General features: G+C 36.8%; 1 protein-coding gene across 2 annotated transcripts; it reads left to right on the top strand.

Moving 5' to 3' along the window:
• Positions 1–769: 769 nt before the first annotated feature.
• LOC133287181 (inorganic pyrophosphatase TTM2) lies at positions 770–20,070 on the top strand. 2 transcript variants are annotated; one of them, XM_061484742.1, is made up of 13 exons: positions 770–876; positions 1,212–1,351; positions 1,961–2,315; positions 9,058–9,172; positions 9,552–9,747; positions 9,834–9,947; positions 10,076–10,249; positions 16,815–17,009; positions 17,576–17,698; positions 17,766–17,887; positions 18,202–18,325; positions 18,452–18,724; positions 19,503–20,070. In XM_061484742.1, exons 3-13 carry the CDS (start codon positions 1,979–1,981, stop codon positions 19,719–19,721), a joined length of 1,992 nt encoding a protein of 663 aa, XP_061340726.1. In that variant the 5' UTR covers positions 770–876; positions 1,212–1,351; positions 1,961–1,978; the 3' UTR covers positions 19,722–20,070. The 2 variants fall into 2 exon arrangements, with proteins under 2 accessions (XP_061340726.1, XP_061340725.1); XM_061484741.1 differs by having other exon boundaries at positions 1,212–2,315.
• The last annotated feature ends 1,156 nt before the right edge of the window (positions 20,071–21,226 follow it).

Raw genomic sequence — 21,226 nt, 5'->3', positions numbered from 1 at the left:
AGTTTCATTAATATTTTATCTTTCTTTTCTTTATAACGGAATCACTCACTTTTACAAGTGTGCCATTAATATTTTTTTTTTTTTATAATGGAATCACTCACTTTTTTACGAGTGTGATAGGGATTTTTTTTTTCTATAAAAATATTAAACCCGATGAGAATACCTATTCTAATAAACATTCTGACTATTTCAAATGTTTCCACCGGTTCAAAAACAAAAAAAGAAAAAAAAATGTTTTTATCATGTTACATGAAAAATTTCATTTCATGTTACACACATCAAAGAGTCAATATTTTTTTTTAATTGTGGGATCCATCTAATTACGTTTTTTCGTAAGATAATTTTATCTCATGTAACACGAAAATATCCCTAAATTGACAAACGACGTAGTGGAAACAAATTTGGCTAATCCTAATTTTTCCATTTCAATCGAATATATCATCGACATTGCCCACTTGACAATGTTAATATATAAAACTTGCGAAAGTGCTACACTCCAAGTGTTGCAGAAACTTCGCCTTTGAATTGACAAAGAGAACAAAACGGAAACAACATTTAAATACTAATAAATATTCATTAATACCATTGTTTTCTTTTTTTTTCATATACGATTGTGTTGATTCTCTAGAGCGTTTGCAGATTCTCTACAATTCCCACTTCCCAAAAAATCCCCGAAAATCACATTCCTTTGATTTCGGGGAAAAAGGGTGGCTGCCAGAAAAAAAAACATAATTAATATATATACATACATATATGTGTGTGTATATATTTTACATATTGCAGAACCGACCTTGAAATTTAGGATTCTCTTCTGGGTTGGTTTTGTTGTTGTTGTTGTTGCTGAACTCACTGTTACTGCTCGTTAAGGGGGACTCGGTGAGTGCTCTGATCATCACGAGTGTGTACATTGGATCAATTTTGATTCGCATTCTCTTCTTGGGTATTCTTGTTTTTGTGTTAAAACCTTGGAGATTCTCATCGTTGTTTTGGATCCAGAGTGCTTGCTTGGACAGAGTTGTTAATGGCCTTTTGTGGGTTTTGCAATGTTTGGACACAGCTTCTGTTGGTTTTTGTTTTTGGGTTGTGATTTTTTTTTTTTTTTTTTTTTTTGGTTCTAGTTATGTTATCCGGGTGATCCTTCTCATGCTCTTAATAGTTGTTGGTTCATTTTTAATTTTTTGTGGAATAAAATGCTGTTTGTTTTGTTTTAGGTTGTATACAGAAGAGGGTGTCATGTGTGATGTTGGAATTATCAGAGTCTAATGGTGATACCTGAAAGCTATCTGTTCACAGTCAGTGTTTGGAAAGAAAAATCCTGTCCCTGTGTTCATTAGAGTCTACTGTTTCTGTGGTAACTTCTAAACATGATATTAGAATTTTACTCTTTGGGCCAATAGGATCTTCCGTGAAATACAACATATATTGTGTGGTTATTTGTTCTTGTGACAGTACTATTGAGATTTCATGTTTTGCTATTATGGGATGTGTCCAGCAAGGGCTCCAGTGGTTGTGTGTATTGAGGATATTTTTCAGGGCATCTTGTTTCTGCTTTTAATTCCAAGTTTGGCATATGCAATTTCTTCCAAAGTTAAGGTTCTGCTAAGAGTATGACTAGTTTATAGGTCGCATATAATGAAACAAAACTGTAGTTTCTATAATTAGTAATTACTTGGGTATCTTCTACCTCTATGCAGTAGGATGGGTTAAATGTGAACTACAGTTGTTGTGTTCAAAATTACACGACTACTGAAAGGATAGGAAGAAATAAGAATACTAAGTCTACTTTCTTGATTTATATTGGAAAAACTCATGTTGTGATTTACAAGCTATAATCATACCATGTCCGTTGGTGCAGGGATACAAGGATATATCTGTGGCATTAACATGGATGTTAGGCTATGTTTTTTTATTTATGTATTATTTAGCAATGATTTCTTCTTTTTTTTCTCTTTCTTAAAAGGAAATCAGAAGCTGTTCAATGGCAAAAGATACTTCCGGTTCTGATTCCCATAATAAACGTCTTGGTCTTTTAAAAGATCAAGTTCATTTGGTTAAAAGGAAAGACTCCGATCGCTATGAGATTGCTCCAATCCAAGATCAACTATCATTTGAGAAGGGTTTTTTTATAGTAATTCGTGCATGCCAAGTGTTAGCCCAAAAGAATGATGGAATAATATTGGTAGGGGTGGCAGGTCCTTCAGGGGCAGGGAAGACTGTATTTACGGAAAAAATACTCAGTTTCATGCCCAGCATTGCAGTCATTTCAATGGATAATTACAATGATGCTAGCCGAATTGTTGATGGAAACTTTGATGGTAAATTATCATCTGGTCTTTTGTTATGTGATGTCATTCTTTCTATGGTGCATTATCAGGATGCAGACTGCATAGCATGATTAAACACAATTTTTCTCTGAGGGCAGGAATGTCATGGCTCATCTCTCCATTTTCTTCTCCCTAATAAAAGTCTTAAATATGGAATAAGATATTTTATGGCTTCTGAATAATGGTAATTCTATTTTCAATTTTTTCAATTTTTGGGTATATACTGATATACACCACTGATTCAGCTTTACGGTGATTAGAATTGTACAGTGTAAATCATGTCATACGCTACTGACCTTGCTTAGGGTATTTGTAAGGTCAAAAGTCTGGTCTGATTATTTAGAACTTAGAACTGAGATGTTAAATCCACTTATAGAGTGGTAAGGCTATAAGTAGATGGGATACCTACGTTAAGTGGGTTCTAAGAACGTCAAGGATGGAAGAGGATGTTCTTACAAAAGACTCAATAGTGGATAACTTAAAATTAAATTAGAACAAATGAGAGAATTTCTGCATTATCCCTGAATGGGCAGAAAATAGATGGCATAATGCCAGTTCAGTTATTCTGCCCTTGAGCTCATTATCGAATATGAAAATTGTTAGAGATGTAATATGAAACCACTCGTGTATTTTCATTTACAAGCTTAAGCTTTTGTGATAGTTGGTTCATGACATGATATATAAGTTTCTATGACTAAGTGGTCTGGGGTTCGATCTCCCCATTCTTCTAACAAAATTTTTAGCATAAAGTAATTGTTGGAAGTATTCAAGTATGAGTTATAAGAAAGTACCACAACGACTAGACATAGATCAAGTGATAACTATATAAGTGCAAAAAGACCCATAAACCTACAGTCTTAAGGTTTTGGGTTAAAATGTGGTGTCGGCTCACTTATTATGGTTTGTCATTTGGCCCATTGGTAGATGTACCCTTTGCAAAGGGTTTTGGGCTCCCCCATACCATTCCCAACAGTGGTATCAGAGCCAAAGGTGCTAGGCCAGGTATTTAGAGATGGTGATGTTTCAAGGCCTCCGCAGAAGGCTTAGTATGACTCCAATACTTAAAGAAAAAAGACTTCCGCAGAAGTTGCCCTTAAGGGGGAGCATGATATTGGGTCTCACACTTGAGGGGAAGATGTTGGAAGTATTCAAGTATGAGTTATAAGAAAGTACCGCAACGACTAGACATAGACCAAGTGATAACTATATAAGTGCAAAAAGACCCATAAACCTACAGCCTTAAGTTATCACTTGGTCTATGTCTAGTCGTTGTGGTACTTTCTTATAACTCATACTTGAATACTTCCAACATCTTCCCCTCAAGTGTGAGACCCAATATCATGTTTTTTTTTTTTTTTTTTTTGTGAAGAACATGGCATCCGAAAAGAGCTTACAACTGCGTATACACCACAACAAAATGGTGTATCAGAGAGGAAGAATAGAACCATCCTCAACATGGTTAGAAGCTTGTTGGTAAGAGGAAGAGTTCCAAAGACGTTTTGGCCAGAAGCAGTAAACTGGTGTATTCATATTTCGAACTGCAAAGGTTGGACTTCTGTTCAAGACATGAATACACCAGTTTACTGCTTCTGGCCAAAACGTCTTTGGAACTCTTCCTCTTACCAACAAGCTTCTAACCATGTTGAGGATGGTTCTATTCTTCCTCTCTGATACACCATTTTGTTGTGGTGTATACGCAGTTGTAAGCTCTTTTCGGATGCCATGTTCTTCACAAAAAAACTTCAAATTCTTTTGAGCAATATTCACCACCACGATCTGCGCGAAGTGTCTGAATCATCCTTCCTGTCTCATTCTCCACACGAGCTTTGAAAATTTTAAATGTAGAGAAAGCTTCTGACTTTTCCTGTAAAAAATAAACCCACGTTTTTCTAGAAAAATCATCAATGAAGGTAATTAAATATTTTTTACCTCCATTAGAAATTGGATTTATTGGACCATAAATGTCTGAATGCACCAATTGCAAAATTCCCTTTGCTCTCCATGAGTTCCCTTTTGCAAATTCAGAACGATGTTGTTTGCTAACAACACATTCTTCACATACTAAGGAATGAGGAATTGTGATTTGAGGGAGGCCTGTCACCATATTTTTCTGTTGGAGCGTCTTCAACCCACCAAAGCTCAAATGGCCATAGCGAAAATGCCACAACCATGAAGGATCTTTCATTTCAGCCATTAAACTAGATTGGATTCCTTCAATCTTTAATGGAAACAATCTGTTTGAACTCATCTGAATAACAGCAATAGCACCTCTCACAGAATCATATATTTCACAAACACCATTTTTAATAGTGATCACATAACCCTTTTCTTGTAATTGGCCAGCACTCAATAAATTGCTTTTCAAATCAGGAACATACAATACATTAGATATTGTTTCCACAAAACCATTCTTCGTTTTTATTTTAATGTCACCTTTTCCCATTACTTTCACAGTAGAATGATCACCAAAACTCACAGTAGATTGAAAATTTTCATTCAGATGAGAGAAAGAAGACTTACTACCACTCATGTGGTTGCTACAGCCAGTATCCACATACCAAACATCTGGCTCAATTTGCTTTTCATCTTTAGCAACCATCAATAAGGTTTCACCTTCCTCCTTTTCTGCAAAGTTTGAACTTTCTCCTTTTTCTTTGCTATTTGGCAGCTTAGTATAACATTCAGATTGATAATGACCAAATTTATGACACCTGAAACATTCTACCTTGTATTTATCAGGGGCTCCTCCTCTGCCTCTGCCTTGAAATTGATCATTATTGGCTCTGAAATTAGTGGACCTGCCTCTGCCTCTGCCTCTGTCTCTACCTCTGCCTCTACCCCTTCCTTGAAAATTGTTGGAACGAGTATCGGTAGAAGCCTTTAATGCTTGCTCATCTGTGTCTGCCTGTTTGAACTTCTGTTCATGCACCACCAATGAACTCTGCAATTCATCAAGTGACAAATCATCTATATCTTTAGATTCTTCTATAGCACAAACAACAAAGTTAAATTTTGCTGTTAATGATCGAAGAATTTTTTCTATGACAGTTATTTCTTCTATCCCGTCTCCATGAATTCGCATTTTATTGACAATGGTCATCACGCGAGAGAAATAATCTGCAATTGATTCTCCCGACTTCATTCGAAGTGTTTCGAATTCCGAGCGTAAAGCTTGAAGCTGCTGCCTCTTTGCTCTTGCAGAGCCTTGATACTTCTTTTTCATGGAGTCCCAAATATCCTTGGAAGTTTCTTTGGAAAGAATGGTTTCCAAGATAGAACGGTCAATGGCCTGGAAGAGATAATTCTTCGCCTTCAAATCCTTCAACTTTACTGCTTCATGAGCTGCTCGTTGTGCTGCTGTCAATTGAGCTCCTTCTGCTAGTGCTGGTTCAACAACACCATTGGTAACTACATCCCAATATTCCTTGGATCGAAGGAAATTCTCCATCAACATGCTCCAATGATCGTAATGACCATCGAAACGTGGAATGGCTGCTTGCACAAAATTAGAATCTGTGGCCATGACTCTTCACTTTTTTTTTTTTCACAACTCAATTCCCTCACGTGTTTAACTCTCAACCTGGCTCTAGATTGGATTCCTTCAATCTTTAATGGAAACAATCTGTTTGAACTCATCTGAATAACAGCAATAGCACCTCTCACAGAATACATTATGTCTGGCCTTGTTGCAGTGAGATACATCAAACTTCCCACAATTTGTTTGTAGAAGGTGCTGTCAACCTTCTTTCCTCCATGATCTTTTTGTAACTTCAAGCCACATTCAACTGGAGTGTGCACAGGATTACAATCCTTCATCTGAAACCTGTCTAGAATATCTTCCACATATTTATTTTGAGAAATAAAAATTCCATCACTTGATTGTGCTACACTTATGCCAAGAAAGTAATGCATCATACCAAGATCAGTCATTTCAAACTCATTCATCATAGACTTCTTAAATTCTTCAAACAACATCACAATTTCCAGTGAATATAAGATCATCTACATATAAGCAAACAATAAGCATTTTTCCTTCATCACCAATCTTAACAAAGAGTGTATGTTCATAAGGACACTTTATAAAACCAGCCTTAAGAAAATAAGACTCAATGCGACTATACCAAGCTCGAGGGGCTTGTTTTAGTCCATAAAGTGCCTTTTTCAATTTGTAAACTTTATGCTCATTTCCAACTTTCTCATAACCAGGGGGTTGTTCAATAAATATTTGTTCCTCTAAGTACCCATGCAAGAATGCCGATTTGACATCTAGCTGGTAAATAGGCCAAGAATTTTGTGCAGCCAATGCAACCACCAACCTGATTGTATCATGTCTCGCAACAGGAGAAAAAACTTCTGTATAATCAATCCCATATTGTTGCTTGTACCCCTTGACAACCAAGCGTGCTTTGTGCTTGTCAATTTCACCATTTTCCTTTAACTTTGTTTTAAACACCCACTTCACACCAATGATTTTGTGTCCATTTGGAAGATCAGTTAACTCCCAAGTATCATTCCTCTCAATTGCATCAATTTCAGCATCCATTGCTTTTCGCCATTTTTCTTCTTTGACAGCACTCTCAAAAGTCACGGGATCACATTCTGAAAACAAAGCAAAGTGAGTAATTGGATCTTCAATTCCAGTTACCTCATAATCTTCCATCCAAGCAGGCCTTCTTCTAACACGACGAAGAGATTGAGTTTCTTCTTCGTTAACTCCAACTACTGTTGGTGAGGATTGACTAGCTGAAGAAGTTGCAATAGACGAATTTTCAGGCATACTAGATGCTGAAATTTGCTCTTGTTCAGAATCAATATCACAAAGAACTTCGGTAGGCTGCTGCATATTCCAATCCCAAGTGTTTTCTTCATCAAAAACAACATCCCTGCTAACCACAATTTTTTTCGTCAGTGGATTAAATAATTTATATGCTTTAAATGTATCACTTACACCTAGAAAGACACATTTTTCAGCCTTGTCATCAAGTTTTTTTCTTTTCTGTTCCGGGACAAGAGCATATGCAATGCATCCAAAAATTCTAAAGTGATCCACATTTGGTTTTCTCCCACTCCAAGCCTCTTCTGGCGTCATATTTCGAGGATCCTACAGAAATGCATTATACTACCTTCTGGCGTCATATTTCAAGTTAATTAGTAGGTATATGGAGAATCCTACAGAAATGCATTTGTTGGCTGCCAAGAGAATCCTTCGCTACTTGCAAGGAACAAGAACTTTCGGGATATTTTACAAGAAGGGTGTAAAATCTGATTTAGTGGGATTTACTGACAGTGATTATGCAGGAGATTAAGATGACAGGAAGAGCACATCAGGTTATGTTTTTATGATTGGTACAGGTGCTATTTCTTGGGCATCGAAGAAGCAACCAATTGTCACTTTATCAAGCACAGAAGCTGAATTTGTTGCTGCTACAGCTTGTGCATGCCAAGCCATTTGGCTAAGGAGAATTCTTGAAGAACTTCACTTCAAGCAAGAAGGAGCAACTTTAATTTATTGTGACAATAATTCTGCAATTAAATTGTCAAAGAATCCAATTTTACATGGGAGAAGCAAGCATATAGATGTGAAGTATCATTTCTTAAGGGATCTTACAAAGGCTGGTATAATTGATCTTATTTTTTGTAGAAGTGAGGATCAAGTTGCTGATTTGTTTACGAAGCCTCTCAAATATGTTGCGTTTCAAAAGCTCAGGGGATTACTTGGCATATGTTCCATGGAGAAAGTCAAAGGATTTGGAGTAAACTGAATTTTTCAAGAACATCAGTTTAAGGGAGGGAATGTTAGAGTCTCTTTGTTTTTTGTCCGTTAGAAAATTCAATGGTTTTTTAAGTTTGATGTAACGGCCATGTGCTGCACTAAAGTTGTTTGATGAGTCTTAACGGTATCATAATGGGTCAGTTTTGGGTAGTATAATGAGTCATTAAGTTAGAGTTTATTTGGGTGTAATGTGTCTCTTAATGTTATGTTTTTCAGTTTTAGTTTCTGGTTTATATTAAGTTTGAGTCAGTTTATGAAATTTGTATTCCCTCCTCAAACATTGTGAGTTATATTTCTGCATCTTAATTTTTCTCTATCAGTAATTGGGTCTTTGCATTGTTCACCCTTCAATCCCTAAAAGGACTTTCGGTGTGAGGGGGCGTATTTGAGATTGATTATAAAATTATTCATGTGTGCTTATCTAAAAGCTTAAGCTTTTTTGATAGTTAGTTCATAAGGGAAAAGGCAAAGGGCAAACCCCGATGCACAAGGCTCCTTGACTTTCCAAGGGTAGGGTGAGAGTCAATTGTTCGCATCTTTTCCATGCATTTTTTGCTAATGGGTTTTCCAGACTCGAACCAGTTTTATTCTGCTCACAAAAGAGTAACCTTGTTATTGCTCCAAGGCTCATCCTCTGGTATAGTTGGTTCATGAAAAAAATTATTATTTTTTTCTATTTCCCTTTCCCTCCTGCCTTCTGCTTCGGTGAGGTGTGTGTGCCTTGAAATTTCTTAAGGCTTGATTGGAAGTCAATCATTTGTAAGCAGCATTTTCATTTGGGAGACTGAGCTACTATGTAAGCTTATTATTGTACATTTGATGCAAATATTTACCTGATCCACAGAATAAAATGTTTCAGGTATCATGTTCATGCTTTGGTTATTATGAAATTTAGATGTAGGCTAAAAGTTTTAACTTAGGACACCAACCTCTTATTAATTCTGTTATCACCTTGTGCAGATCCACGGTTAACAGACTACGAGACATTGCTCCAGAATCTACATGATTTAAAGGAAGGAAAGCCAGTCCAAGTTCCTATATATGATTTCAAGTCCAGTTCACGGACAGGTTACAGGTCAAAATTCTAAGCCATCTTGAGTATCTGTACAATATGGCATATTTTCAGAGTTGAAAAGTTATTGTCTTGGAGCAGTGATATAGGAACACAATTTGACGAAAAAAAAAATTAGAGAGAATAAATAAGGAAAATTATATATAATTTTGGTAATAATTTGCAATCTGCAGCTATATGTGTAGCGATGTAGCCCTATACTGCTGTTTAATTTGGGCCTTCAATTTCTGTTTGATGTTCTTGTCTCCTGTGATTACAAAGTAAATTTAAAGTTAATGATTAATTTAACTCAAGATTGATTTCAATTGATTCAAAATACTCTGATACACCATTTTTGGCTTGTATGCCTTCAATTTCATGTTAAAATGTACGCTGCTTGCAGGACCGTAGAAGCCCCAAGTTCCCGTATTGTGATTATAGAGGGCATCTATGCTTTGAGTGAGAAGTTGCGACCTCTACTGGACCTTCGAGTCTCTGTTACAGGTGGAGTTCACCTTGACCTCGTAAAGCGAGTTATACGAGACATACAACGTGCTGGTCAAGAACCTGAAGAAATTATTCATCAAATATCTGAGACGGTTCATACTTTTATAATTCCCTTCATCGTTTTATACAGATTTGGAAAGTAACTGTTTCGGAAGTGCTTAAGTTTAAACTTCTGCAGGTATATCCAATGTACAAGGCCTTTATTGAGCCGGATCTCCAGACAGCACATATAAAAATAATCAATAAATTCAATCCATTTACTGGATTCCAGAGTCCTACTTACATATTAAAGGTTAGTTCCAAGATAATTATTTTTTTAATTCCACTTGTTAAAAGGAAAGGAAAAAGTCCTGCTGATTCTGATGCTTATGTGATGCTGTATTAATAAAAATTAGTAATTTGTTGTGTAATTTGTTCTAGTCAGCAAGGGATGTTACAGTGGATCAAATTAAAGCTGTTCTCTCTGAAGATCTTAAGGAAACAACAGAGCAAACCTATGACATATATCTTCTACCACCTGGTGAAGATCCAGAAACTTGCCAATCATATTTACGGATGCGGAATAAGGATGGAAAATACAGTCTCATGTTTGAGGTTTGGTTTCTTGTTATATTTTATATCTGGAGTGACATGGTTGTCCATTCAATATGTGATATCAGATATTCTTACAAGGGCATAGTTGAATTGAATTATAGGGGAAATAGATACGAAGGACTTTGAATCACTGGTTTAGATTGATATGTTGTGTTTAGATGCAAACCACTAACGCATTTTGCACTATTAATTTAGGTCAAGCATTATTGTTGTACATCTAGGACGAGCCCAACATAATAGTAACATGACAAGACTCATAACATTTGAGTAACCTTAATATTCTAACTGATATGTATTAGGATATTTAATAGAGAATGATGCATAGCAAAACAGTCTTATATTGTTGGCTGCAAGTAACTAGCATGGCTTTGTTTTATAAAGGACAAGGGTAATGGTTCTGTGGAGCAGGATTCAAGTAGCTAAAATTAAACCTTGCTGGTTGTAGAAGTACTGTTACCATACTTGTATTTTTGTTTTAATATGTGGACCTTCAAGTCATTGAAAAGATCTTGAATTCCGTATAGGATTTGATAGTTTAAGACTTAGAGGTTCTCCAAGGGAATGTTAGTTTAACTGATGGTATAATAAACTATTGCATAGTTCTGATTCTGAAACACATTTCTACCTATTAACAGAAAGACATAAACCAAAGGTGAAGAATGAAGTTCGTGTCTTGCTCAGACACTGCTCTGAATTTTATGTAGTAAACACAGCTTGTTTTATAAGCTTTTGCAGCTTTACAAAATACCATAAAATAAACACAAAGCTAAGGATACAGAACTGAAACAATAAGCGTAACGAAAACATCCTTGTATATCTAGGACTACAACTGAATTGGAATTATAAGTGCAATTCTGGGTTCAAATCCAGTAGTATAAAATAGCTTTTTGGTCTAGATTTTAAATTTTTAGTCTTTATTTGTAATTGTTTGGAATTAGCTCAACATCTTTTTGTGGATTTCATTGTGTTGAAAATGTGACTAAATAAGAGTAACAAATTTTTTGAAGACAGGATAAATTTGTTTGGGCATGTTATAGGTGCTGAAGCTGAGAACTTAAGGAACTATATGAAGCCAACCATTTTTGAAGTTTGCAATCCGCTTCTCCTTCCAAAATATCTCAATTTTCTTTCCTGATCAGTGCTTCATTCACTTGCATATGAAGTTAATTTTTTTAATGTAAAATAAAGTTAATTTAAATCTGAAAAGGTTAAGATTGCTTGAGTTGGAGGATGAGATATACTCCCCCATTATTGAAATATCAGATGCAAAATACAGGTTGGCACCCCTTTAAAGCTACATCATAGGATCCAAATAAAAGAAATGGAAAGAAATAGTAAAGAAATGAAACTATTGGTATAATATTGATTGAAAAAGAGAATGTTACTGCCAAGCTTGCAACAATGGCAGATTACAGATAGAAACAACAAAGATGCAGAAAAGAAAAAATAAACCCGTTGTACTAACAAAAAAGAAGAAGATAAACCCAGGAGAATTATAGATCCCCTGGATTGTCCCAATGCCCGAGTCCCAAGATATTCCATATCCCCCTGCAACTATTCCTTACCCTCTATATAACAACTTTACCTCACGTCACAAAACACATCCATAACAGAAAAGGGAATATTATTCCCATAACTAACCACATGCTATTATTCCCATAACTAACCTCACACTGACTAACTGCTTTACTGTTAGGGGTTGTAACACTACATTTTGATCTCCCCAAGAAGGCATAATATAATTTTTTTTTAAAAGTGAGTGTACATATACGGAAAATTGTTCATAGAAAGTGCACCAGAAATAATTGTGCCCGAAAAGGTATGCCCGATTACTGTGCACAGAACGCATTGCCACATATTTGTTTTGTCTCTCCTAAACATATTATACCGTTAGGTTTACTGATAAATGATAGTTTTGGTTGGATATGAAACTTAACATTTTCAATTCTGCTATTTCTCCAATTTTGGTTTTATTAAGCTTGAAGTTTGTAGTTGAAATACTTTTGGGTACACTTGAATATAAAATAATAGAAGAATAATATGTTGTGTATTGATCTGTGTCAGAGAGTTACAATATATAGAGACCTTAATGGGCTTAAGTGAAAGGCCCAAACCTAATCCTAATACAGTCAGGATACAGTCAGAATATTTACGGATAAGACGGAATCCAATCATATCTAATCATATCATATCTAATATTCTAACACTCCCCCTCAAGCTGGTGCGTATATATTATGAGCACCAAGCTTGTTACAAATGTATTCAACCCGAGGACCTCTAAGAGCTTTAGTGAAAACATCCGCTAGTTGATCAGAGGAGTTGACGAAAGCAGTCTTGATTTCTCCTGACTGAATCTTTTCTCGAATGAAGTGACAATCAATCTCTATATGTTTGGTCCTCTCATGAAAGACAGGATTAGAGGATATATGTAGCGCAGCTTGATTATCACAGATGAGTGTCATGGGTTGTTTCTGTTCACAAAGATGAAGCTCCTGAATCAACTGCTTTAACCAGACTAACTCACAGGTAGCATTTGCCATTGCACGATACTCAGCTTCTGCACTAGATCAAGCAACAACAGGTTGTTTCTTGCTCTTCCACGAAATTAAGTTTCCTCTAAAGAAGACACAATAGCCAGAAGTAGAGCGCCTGTCCGAGGGTGATCCTGCCCAATCAGCATCTGAATAACCACAAATTTCTGTATTTCCCTGATCTGAATACAACAAACCTTTTCCTGGTGCTCCTTTGATGTATCGGAGGATCCTCACAGCAGCATCCCAATGTGAATCACAAGGGGAATCAAGAAACTGACTAGCCGTACTAACAGCGAAAGAAATATCTGGCCTAGTCACAGTAAGATAGTTGAGCTTCCCAATTAGCCTCCGATAACGTCCAGGATCAGATAACGGCTCCCCCTGTCCGGGCAATAACTTGACATTAGGATCCATAGGTGTATCAACTGGTTTACTCCCCAACATACCAGTTTCTTCTAGGATATCCAGGGCATATTTCCTTTGACAGATAGAAATGCCCTGTCTGGATTGCGCCACCTCAATTCCCAAGAAGTAACGCAGCTTCCCAAGGTCCTTTGTTTGAAATGTACTAAACAAATGTTGTTTTAACTGACGAATTCCGTCTTGATCACTTCCGGTGAGAATAATGTCGTCAACATAGACTAACAAATAGATACACTTATCAGGAGATGTAATCCTATAAAACACAGAATGGTCAACTTTACTGCGGATTAAGCCAAACGCCTGAACAGCAGAACTGAAGCGACTGAACCATGCTCGAGGAGACTGCTTGAGACCATATAAGGATTTCCGAAGACGACACACCTTTCCAGACTCCCCCTGAGCAACAAAACCAGGTGGTTGCTCCATGTAAACTTAACTTCTTCTTGTAAATCACCATGAAGAAAGGCATTTTTGATGTCAAGTTGAAGGAGTGGCCAGTGACGAACAGCAGCAAGGGCAAGAAAGAGGCGGACTGACGCCATCTTAGCGACCGGAGAAAATGTATCGCTATAATCAAGGCCAAAGATTTGAGTAAAACCCTTGGCAACTAAACGTGCCTTGAGACGATCAATATGGCCATCAGGTCCAACTTTCACAGTAAAAACCCAGCGACAACCAACTATAGACTTCTCTGGAGGAGCAGAAACAAGGTCCCAAGTGCCATTGGAATGAAGTGCAGTCATCTCATCAAGCATTGCTTGGCGCCACCCTGGATGGGAAAGTGCTTCACCTGTGGTCTTAGGAATAGAAATAGAAGAAAGACTAGAAACAAAGGTGAAGAAAGACGGTCATAACTCAAAAAGGTATAAAGAGGATAAGGGTTACGAGTAGTACGTGTACCTTTTCTTTGAGCAATGGGAAGAGTCTCTGATGAAGGATCCGGAGGGGAAGAAGCAACAGCAGTGGGTGATGAGTCAGCAAGAGTTGAGTCGACAAGAGGCACAGTTTTGCGACGCTGATAGGTGAGAAGTGGACGGTCCTCAGGTATAGAAGTAATAGGTTGCTCATCTGGAATAGAAGCACCTGCAGCTGGCAAAGACAAGTCAAGAAAAGGGACAGGAAGTACATGATCAACCTGTGACATCTGAGATGGGATAGAATTAAAGGGTTGTTGATCAAGAAAAGTGACATCAGGGAAACTAAGTAACACTTAAGGTCGGGAGAATAACAACGATAACCCTTTTGAAGACGAGAATAACCAAGAAAGATACACTGAAAGGCCTTGGATGTTAACTTATCCTTACCAGGAGTGAGATCATGAACAAAACAAGTACAACCAAAGACATGTGGAGTTAGAGGATAAAGAGGAACATCTGGAAGCAATAGATTATGAGGAATGTCATTGTGGAGCACAGATGAAGGCATGCGATTGATGAGAAAACAAGAGATGAGTACAGCATCTGCCCAGAAGTGAAGGGGAACCTGCATATGAATAAGAAGGGTACGGGCAGTTTCAATGAGATGTCTGTTTTTACGTTCAGCCACCCCATTTTGTTGTGGAGTGTGAGGACAAGTAGTCTGATGTAAAGTACCTTGTGTGGCCAAGAAATTAGAAAAATCAATAGAAACATATTCCTTAGCATTATCACTACGTAGAATACGAATAGAAACACCAAATTGAGTATGGATCTCAGTAGAAAACTTTTTATATATGGAAAATAGCTCGGAACGATTTTTCATTAAATAGGTCCAAGTGCAACGGGAAAAATCATCAATAAAGGTAACGAAATACGGAAAACCTAAGACAGACAAGGTACGACTTGGACCCCAGATATCTGAATGAACAAGAGAGAAAGGGGCATCAGCTCGTTTATTGACTCGACTGGCAAAAGAGGAGCGTGTATGCTTCCCTTGTTGACATGACACACAATCTAAAGACTGCAGACCGGACAAAAGAGGAACCATTTTCTGCAACTTTGAAAGACTTGGATGACCAAGGCGACTGTGGATAAGTTGTGGAGATTCTGTGAGAGAGCATGCTACTGAAGGACGAGGCACATCCAGATAATAAAGCCCCCGTGACTCACGACCCACTCCAATCATTTTCCCCGTACCTGGATCCTGCACAGAAACAGAATAGTTAGAGAAAGTAATGGTGCAAGTGAGGGAGTGGATCAACTTACTAATAGAAATTAAGTTATAAGGGATGCCAGGAATGTAATAGACAGATGTCAGGGCCAAGGTAGGGGTCGGACGAGCTTGTCCAATCCCACGAACTGGGGCTTTGGTTCCATCCGCAAGGGTAAAAGACGGTAAATGATCAGAATAAGTAAGAGATGTAAAGAGTTCCTTATTACCACAGAGATGATCGGTAGCACCGGAGTCAAATATCCAAGTGCCAAGTGATGTAGAATGAGAAACACAAGCAACAGGATTACCAGTATAAGGCTGAGACTGCTCCTGAGAGGGGTTTGGAGTGCAGCATAGTCCGAACCTGAACCAAATGATGCATTGTCTGACTGAGCTATATTTGCAACAATAGAAGGAGAGTTAACCTCCGAGAGATCAAGAGATGCTGCTGCCATTTAAAGATAAAATATAAAAGTCGTAAACGAAGGCAAACGATATCCAATCAAGAAGAACCACGCGTCTAAGGTCAGACCCATAGAGAAACAATCACAGATCCAGAAAGGGGAGGAGAAGGCGAGCTTCTCTGTCCAAGACCGGCCGGAAAAAACCGCCGGAATAGTGCTCACGCGCCAGCAGAAGGTGGCGCGTGAAGCCCACGCGCAGAGAAGACAGGTGGCGCGTGACGGCGCGTGGGAGATGCGTTGCTGACCGGACCACCACAGACCTGGTCCCCGGGAAGAGAGGGTCCTGATCGCGTGAAGTTTGGTCGGAAAAGTCGCCGGAAAAAGTCTCCGGTTGCCTGAACAGTGATTCTGACGGCGGGCGGTGGTTCCGGTGGCCGTCGGAGGTGCTGACGCGTTTGGAAAAATCACTCAGAGGCTGTTTACAGCCCTAGAAGGCTTACCGGAAGGACGCACGGCAAGAAAGAGGACTCCTAAGCAGTGGGCTTAGGTTTTAAAGCAAAAAACAAGGTTTCTAAGCGGAAGCGAGGGTTCCCAGAACGAAAGAGCTCTGATACCAACTTGAATATAAAATAATAGAAGAATAATATGTTGTGTATTGATCTATGTCAGAGAGTTACAATATATAGAGACCTTAATGGGCTTAAGTGAAAGGCCCAAACCTAATCCTAATACAGTCAGGATACCGTCAGAATATTTACGGATAAGACGGAATCCAATCATATCTAATCATATCTAATCATATCATATCTAATATTCTAACAGGTACTTTTAATAGAAAATTGGCTTTTCATTTTTTATAATTTATAATTTATTTTAAAAGGCTATAGTTTCTTTGTTAGTGACTTCCTCTTTTAATTTTTCTTTTGGACCATAATAATTTATATTTCATTAGCACGGCATGCTATTAGATCTCATGTCTTTTGTATTTTACGTATGAACTTTTATTTTTCTCCATACTTGATTGATGGAGGTTTTCACATGGTGTCAACTAATTGATGGTTTATAACATTTTAGGAATGGGTGACAGATAATCCTTTTGTCATATCGCCAAGAATTACTTTTGAGGTCAGTGTGCGCCTCCTTGGTGGACTAATGGCCTTGGGATACACAATAGCTACTATCCTTAAGAGAAACAGCCATATCTTTTTTGATGAGAGGGTTTGTCTGAAACTAGATTGGCTTGAGCAACTTAATCGACATTATGTTCAGGTAATGCTAGAACAAGTCTATGATACTATCTTACTAATGCTAAATTGCTTTACTGGGACACTTAATCGACACTCAATGTTTAGATGTGTATTTCCAGTTATCCTTCATAAGTTTTGATTGAACATGTTGAACTGGCTTGATTGTAGGATTTGGTGGGAGTTAACGAATTTTGCATTTTTTGTTGTTGTTGCTTTTTTGTACATATATCAATCTATTTCTCAGAGGTAATTAGTTATATGGAACATTTTTCTAACAAAATTGTAAAATAAAGCAAAGCTGTTTGGTTTCTAACTTATAACTTAAAGCTCAAGAGATGTGAACTTTATGAAGAGTCTCAAGTAATTTGTTTCTTCGCATTTTATTTACTAAGGCTTCCTTCCAAAGAAAATAAGTCTGTCAAGTAATTTTTTTTATTTAAATTTAATGTCTGACATCAGAGTTTTGATTCCATGCTGACTTGGATTGCTTTTGTATTTTGTTTCTTTTGGTTTTTACATTTCTTTGATTTTTTGGTTTATGACACATTTTGTGTTTCACTGAATTGTTTGGAACTTTATAACTAACAGGTACAAGGAAGAGACCGCTTAGTTGTAAAAGACATAGGACAGCAGCTGGGTCTAGAAGGTTCCTACATTCCTCGCACCTACATTGAGCAAATTCAACTTGAAAAGCTTGTGAATGAGGTTATGGTATGGCAGCTTACCATCTGCTAATATTAAATCATATATCAACATTTTCTATCTAACTGTTCCACAGGCCCTACCAGATGATTTGAAGACAAAGCTCAGCCTAGATGAGGATTTGGTGTCTAGCCCCAAAGAAGCACTTTCTAGAGCCTCTGCCAACAGGGTTGCCGCGAGAAATAAACATCTGAGGAGGTGAAAATTTCCCATCTAATTGTTTAACCTAAATGGATGATTTTGACACTTCCTTAGATCATTCTTGGTTAGTAAATGGGTAGTTACATCATTTGACCAAGAATTGATGGCTTTACACTAACTGGATATTTGTTGTATTTTTAATGTCTAGAGTTTTTGTAGAATTTGCAAATAGAGGGAATGTTTGTGTGAGATCACCTAAACGGCTAAATCTAGGCAGGGCTAGAGTATTTTTCTTAAAGAACTTCATTGTATATTTCTTGAAAACTGCTTTGCAGTTACCTAATAATACAACTATTGTGTATCTTCAACAGTGGAATGTCACAGTCATATACAAATCAAAGGGACAAAAGTCTAGCCAAAGCTACTGGATATGTTGCCACCAATCAAGGGTTTGTTGAAAGAAATCCAGATTCTTCTGCAACAATAGTAAATCATGTAATAACATTTACTTGTAGTAGTTTTAATTCCTGTAAACATACTGTATTTATATCATCATTTCTCTGTGGTCCATTCCCCAATTAATTATCTATTTTTTGTCTTCGTTCACCTAATATTTGGTAGGGAGCCATCAGTCAGCTTTCAGATCAAATTTCTGCCCTTAATGATAGAATGGATGAGTTTACAAATCGTATCGAAGAGCTGAACTCCAAGTTAACCATCAATAGTACTTCTCCAAGCCAAAAAAATTTGTCATTTCAAGCTGAGGCCTGCAACGGTTCTGCACCCACGTCTTACTTCATCACTAATTTGGGCAATGGTTCCCTAACTGGATCTAAAATGCCAAATTCTTCATCTTCATCACAATTAGCTAAAGATTCTCCTTTAATGGAAGAGGTATCTTTTATGAGTCTTATTTTTTCTCACTTTCATTTTATAGTTTTGACCCTTTCAATTGATTCTTTGATAGCTGCATTTTCCTGAGGGAAATGTTTAGATGGTTTCCACTATAATGAAACTAGTCCCAATTTTTTTCATGTTAATTTTAATCTTAGAAACCTAGTATAGATAAGGAGATGGAGAGGGACAAAAAAGGAAACATAATGACCTTTTATTTGGATCCCTTAAAAGGAGCAACGTGGTGGGTAATGAAAGTAATGATTTCACTAAAAATTTAAAAAATTATGAATATGTTGCACATGTTTATTGGATTTGTGTAAATTCTGTTATGTTACTTGACATTCTTTTATGTTGTGAGTGGTCTAGCTCTAGGGCATTGATTTGACCTGAGGTACAATACTGAAATTGTCAGAATTTTCTCCTTGGCATAGAGCTTATCTATGTAGGTATTACTAAATTAGTAAGTGGAGAAACAGAGTAGCAACCATTTTGGTCACAATATAAAATGAAGAAGGTCTTATACCTATTAATTGGTAGGATACAAAGTTTTTTCTTTTAAATGCGCACCAGTTGTTTTCAGGTTGATGAATATAATTTGTTCTTTGCTTTTATTGCTGTTAACCCAAAAAAATAAAATTGTTCTTGGCTTTTAGCATAAGCCGGTGTAATGCTGTTAATGTATATAAACTATGTGAATAACCAAGGTGTCTCTGACTTTGGAATCAATGCTGCATTTTAGTTCTTATTGATTTACTTGACTTCTGTGTGTCATCAGATATCAGGTATTGTACGTGGTCAGCGTCAGATCGTGCATCAATTGGACAATCTCAATAATCTTCTCAGGGGGGCCTCTGGGGGGATGTCTCACCAAACAAGAACCAACAGAAAAAGCATAGCAACGGATTCAGGTTACACTGGAGCTCGTGTTATGGTGGTGGTAGCAGTTGGTTGTTTGGGGATATTCTTGATGAAGGGTTTGTTGACACGAAAGTGATTCATCTACACGTTTAGTCAGTGCTGTACATTCATGATAGTTTTTCTTCAATGTGACAACCCTTCTGGTAAGAAAGGTGTTGAGGCATTGACAGTGGAAGAGAGATTCTGCAGGCACTTTTTTTAGTGCCATTTGAGGGTCGGTGAGAGGATCACGCCCACTTGAAATTTTGTAACTTCATGGGCTTAACTTTTTTTTATCTAAATTTTATGGCATTTTCAACCTTATTTTTCATGCATTTTCAACCTTATATCCACAACAACATCAAAGTTGAACTCTTCGGATTTTCAGCTCTAATCCTTTAAAATATCAAGCTTTTGAGCTTCTCAGCTTTGGAGCTTCTCAGCTTTGAACCCTCCAGCTATAATCCTATGCAGAAACTCATGACAACCGCAGCATCTTGACTTTTGTTCATGACTTCTGCATATTGAGGCTCACCAAGATCAACCTTGGTTTTGCCCATCTTGAAAATTCCACTCCCTAGATCTATACGTTGTCTTTATAACAATCAAGGATCAATACTTGAATTAAAAAACAAGAAAGAAACTTTACTTAAGATGATGCATGTAGTTTCTTTGCATTTGATCTTGGACTAGGTATATGTGAAAGCTGGTTTTAGGAGCTACGAAAATTCTTAGTTGTGATTCACACCTATTTATATTCTTTCTAGCACACCACAATTTAAACATATTTACCATAGTCTCAGTCGGTTTATTTATTAGTAGATTGGTTCAATTCAGTTGAAACTCACACATGAATGTCATTTCATGTTTTTTCCTTCCAGATGCATCTACACTCACATAACATTTTTCTATTTCATATAGAGATACTAGTTATGATTAAAATTGACACAATTTGGAGTACACTATCGCGTTATTAATACAATCTTACGAAGTACTTAATCAAGACATATGTTTTCAATGTTTTAACATTGGAAAAAGTGTTTCTTATTTTAAATGAAATAACTTTATGTTATTTTTAATGAAATACGTCGTTTTGATATGTTTTTGATAAAATTAGAAAGAAAAAAAAGTGGAGGAGAGAGAATACAAAAATACATCAAAACAAAACAATTTTATTAAAAATGACACAAAGTTGTGTCATCTAAAATGAAAAATACTTTTTCCTTTAACATTATTGATCTCATTTGAAATATTTTTCTAAATGACTACAAAAACATTAAAAATAAAATAAAAATCATGTGTAATGAAGGGTCTCAATCCCTCCTATTATGGTAACATCATGCAATTAAAATGCAATCAATTATGTGATGTAATTCAATAATTAAAAGAAAATTAAAGTTTGCAAGTCAATTACATTACTGTAAAGAGATTAATGGCAGATGAATTTAAATGAATTGACTCGTGGATTTGTGCAATTCAGAATTTCGTCATCCGGAATTCCCAATAGCTTAATTATTTGAGCTGCTATGTATCTATCAATTGTTACAACCAAAATAATTCAGTTTATGTACCAAATTTTTTTTAAATTCAGTTTGAAAACGA

This window comes from Gastrolobium bilobum, unplaced genomic scaffold, assembly GCF_033153095.1.
Source record: "Gastrolobium bilobum isolate Gb01-03AN ecotype WA unplaced genomic scaffold, APGP_CSIRO_Gbil_v1 utg3288, whole genome shotgun sequence".
NCBI lineage: Eukaryota > Viridiplantae > Streptophyta > Magnoliopsida > Fabales > Fabaceae > Gastrolobium > Gastrolobium bilobum.
The sequence above is the reverse complement of the archived record's forward strand: the minus strand, read 5'-3'. Positions and strand labels throughout refer to the sequence as shown.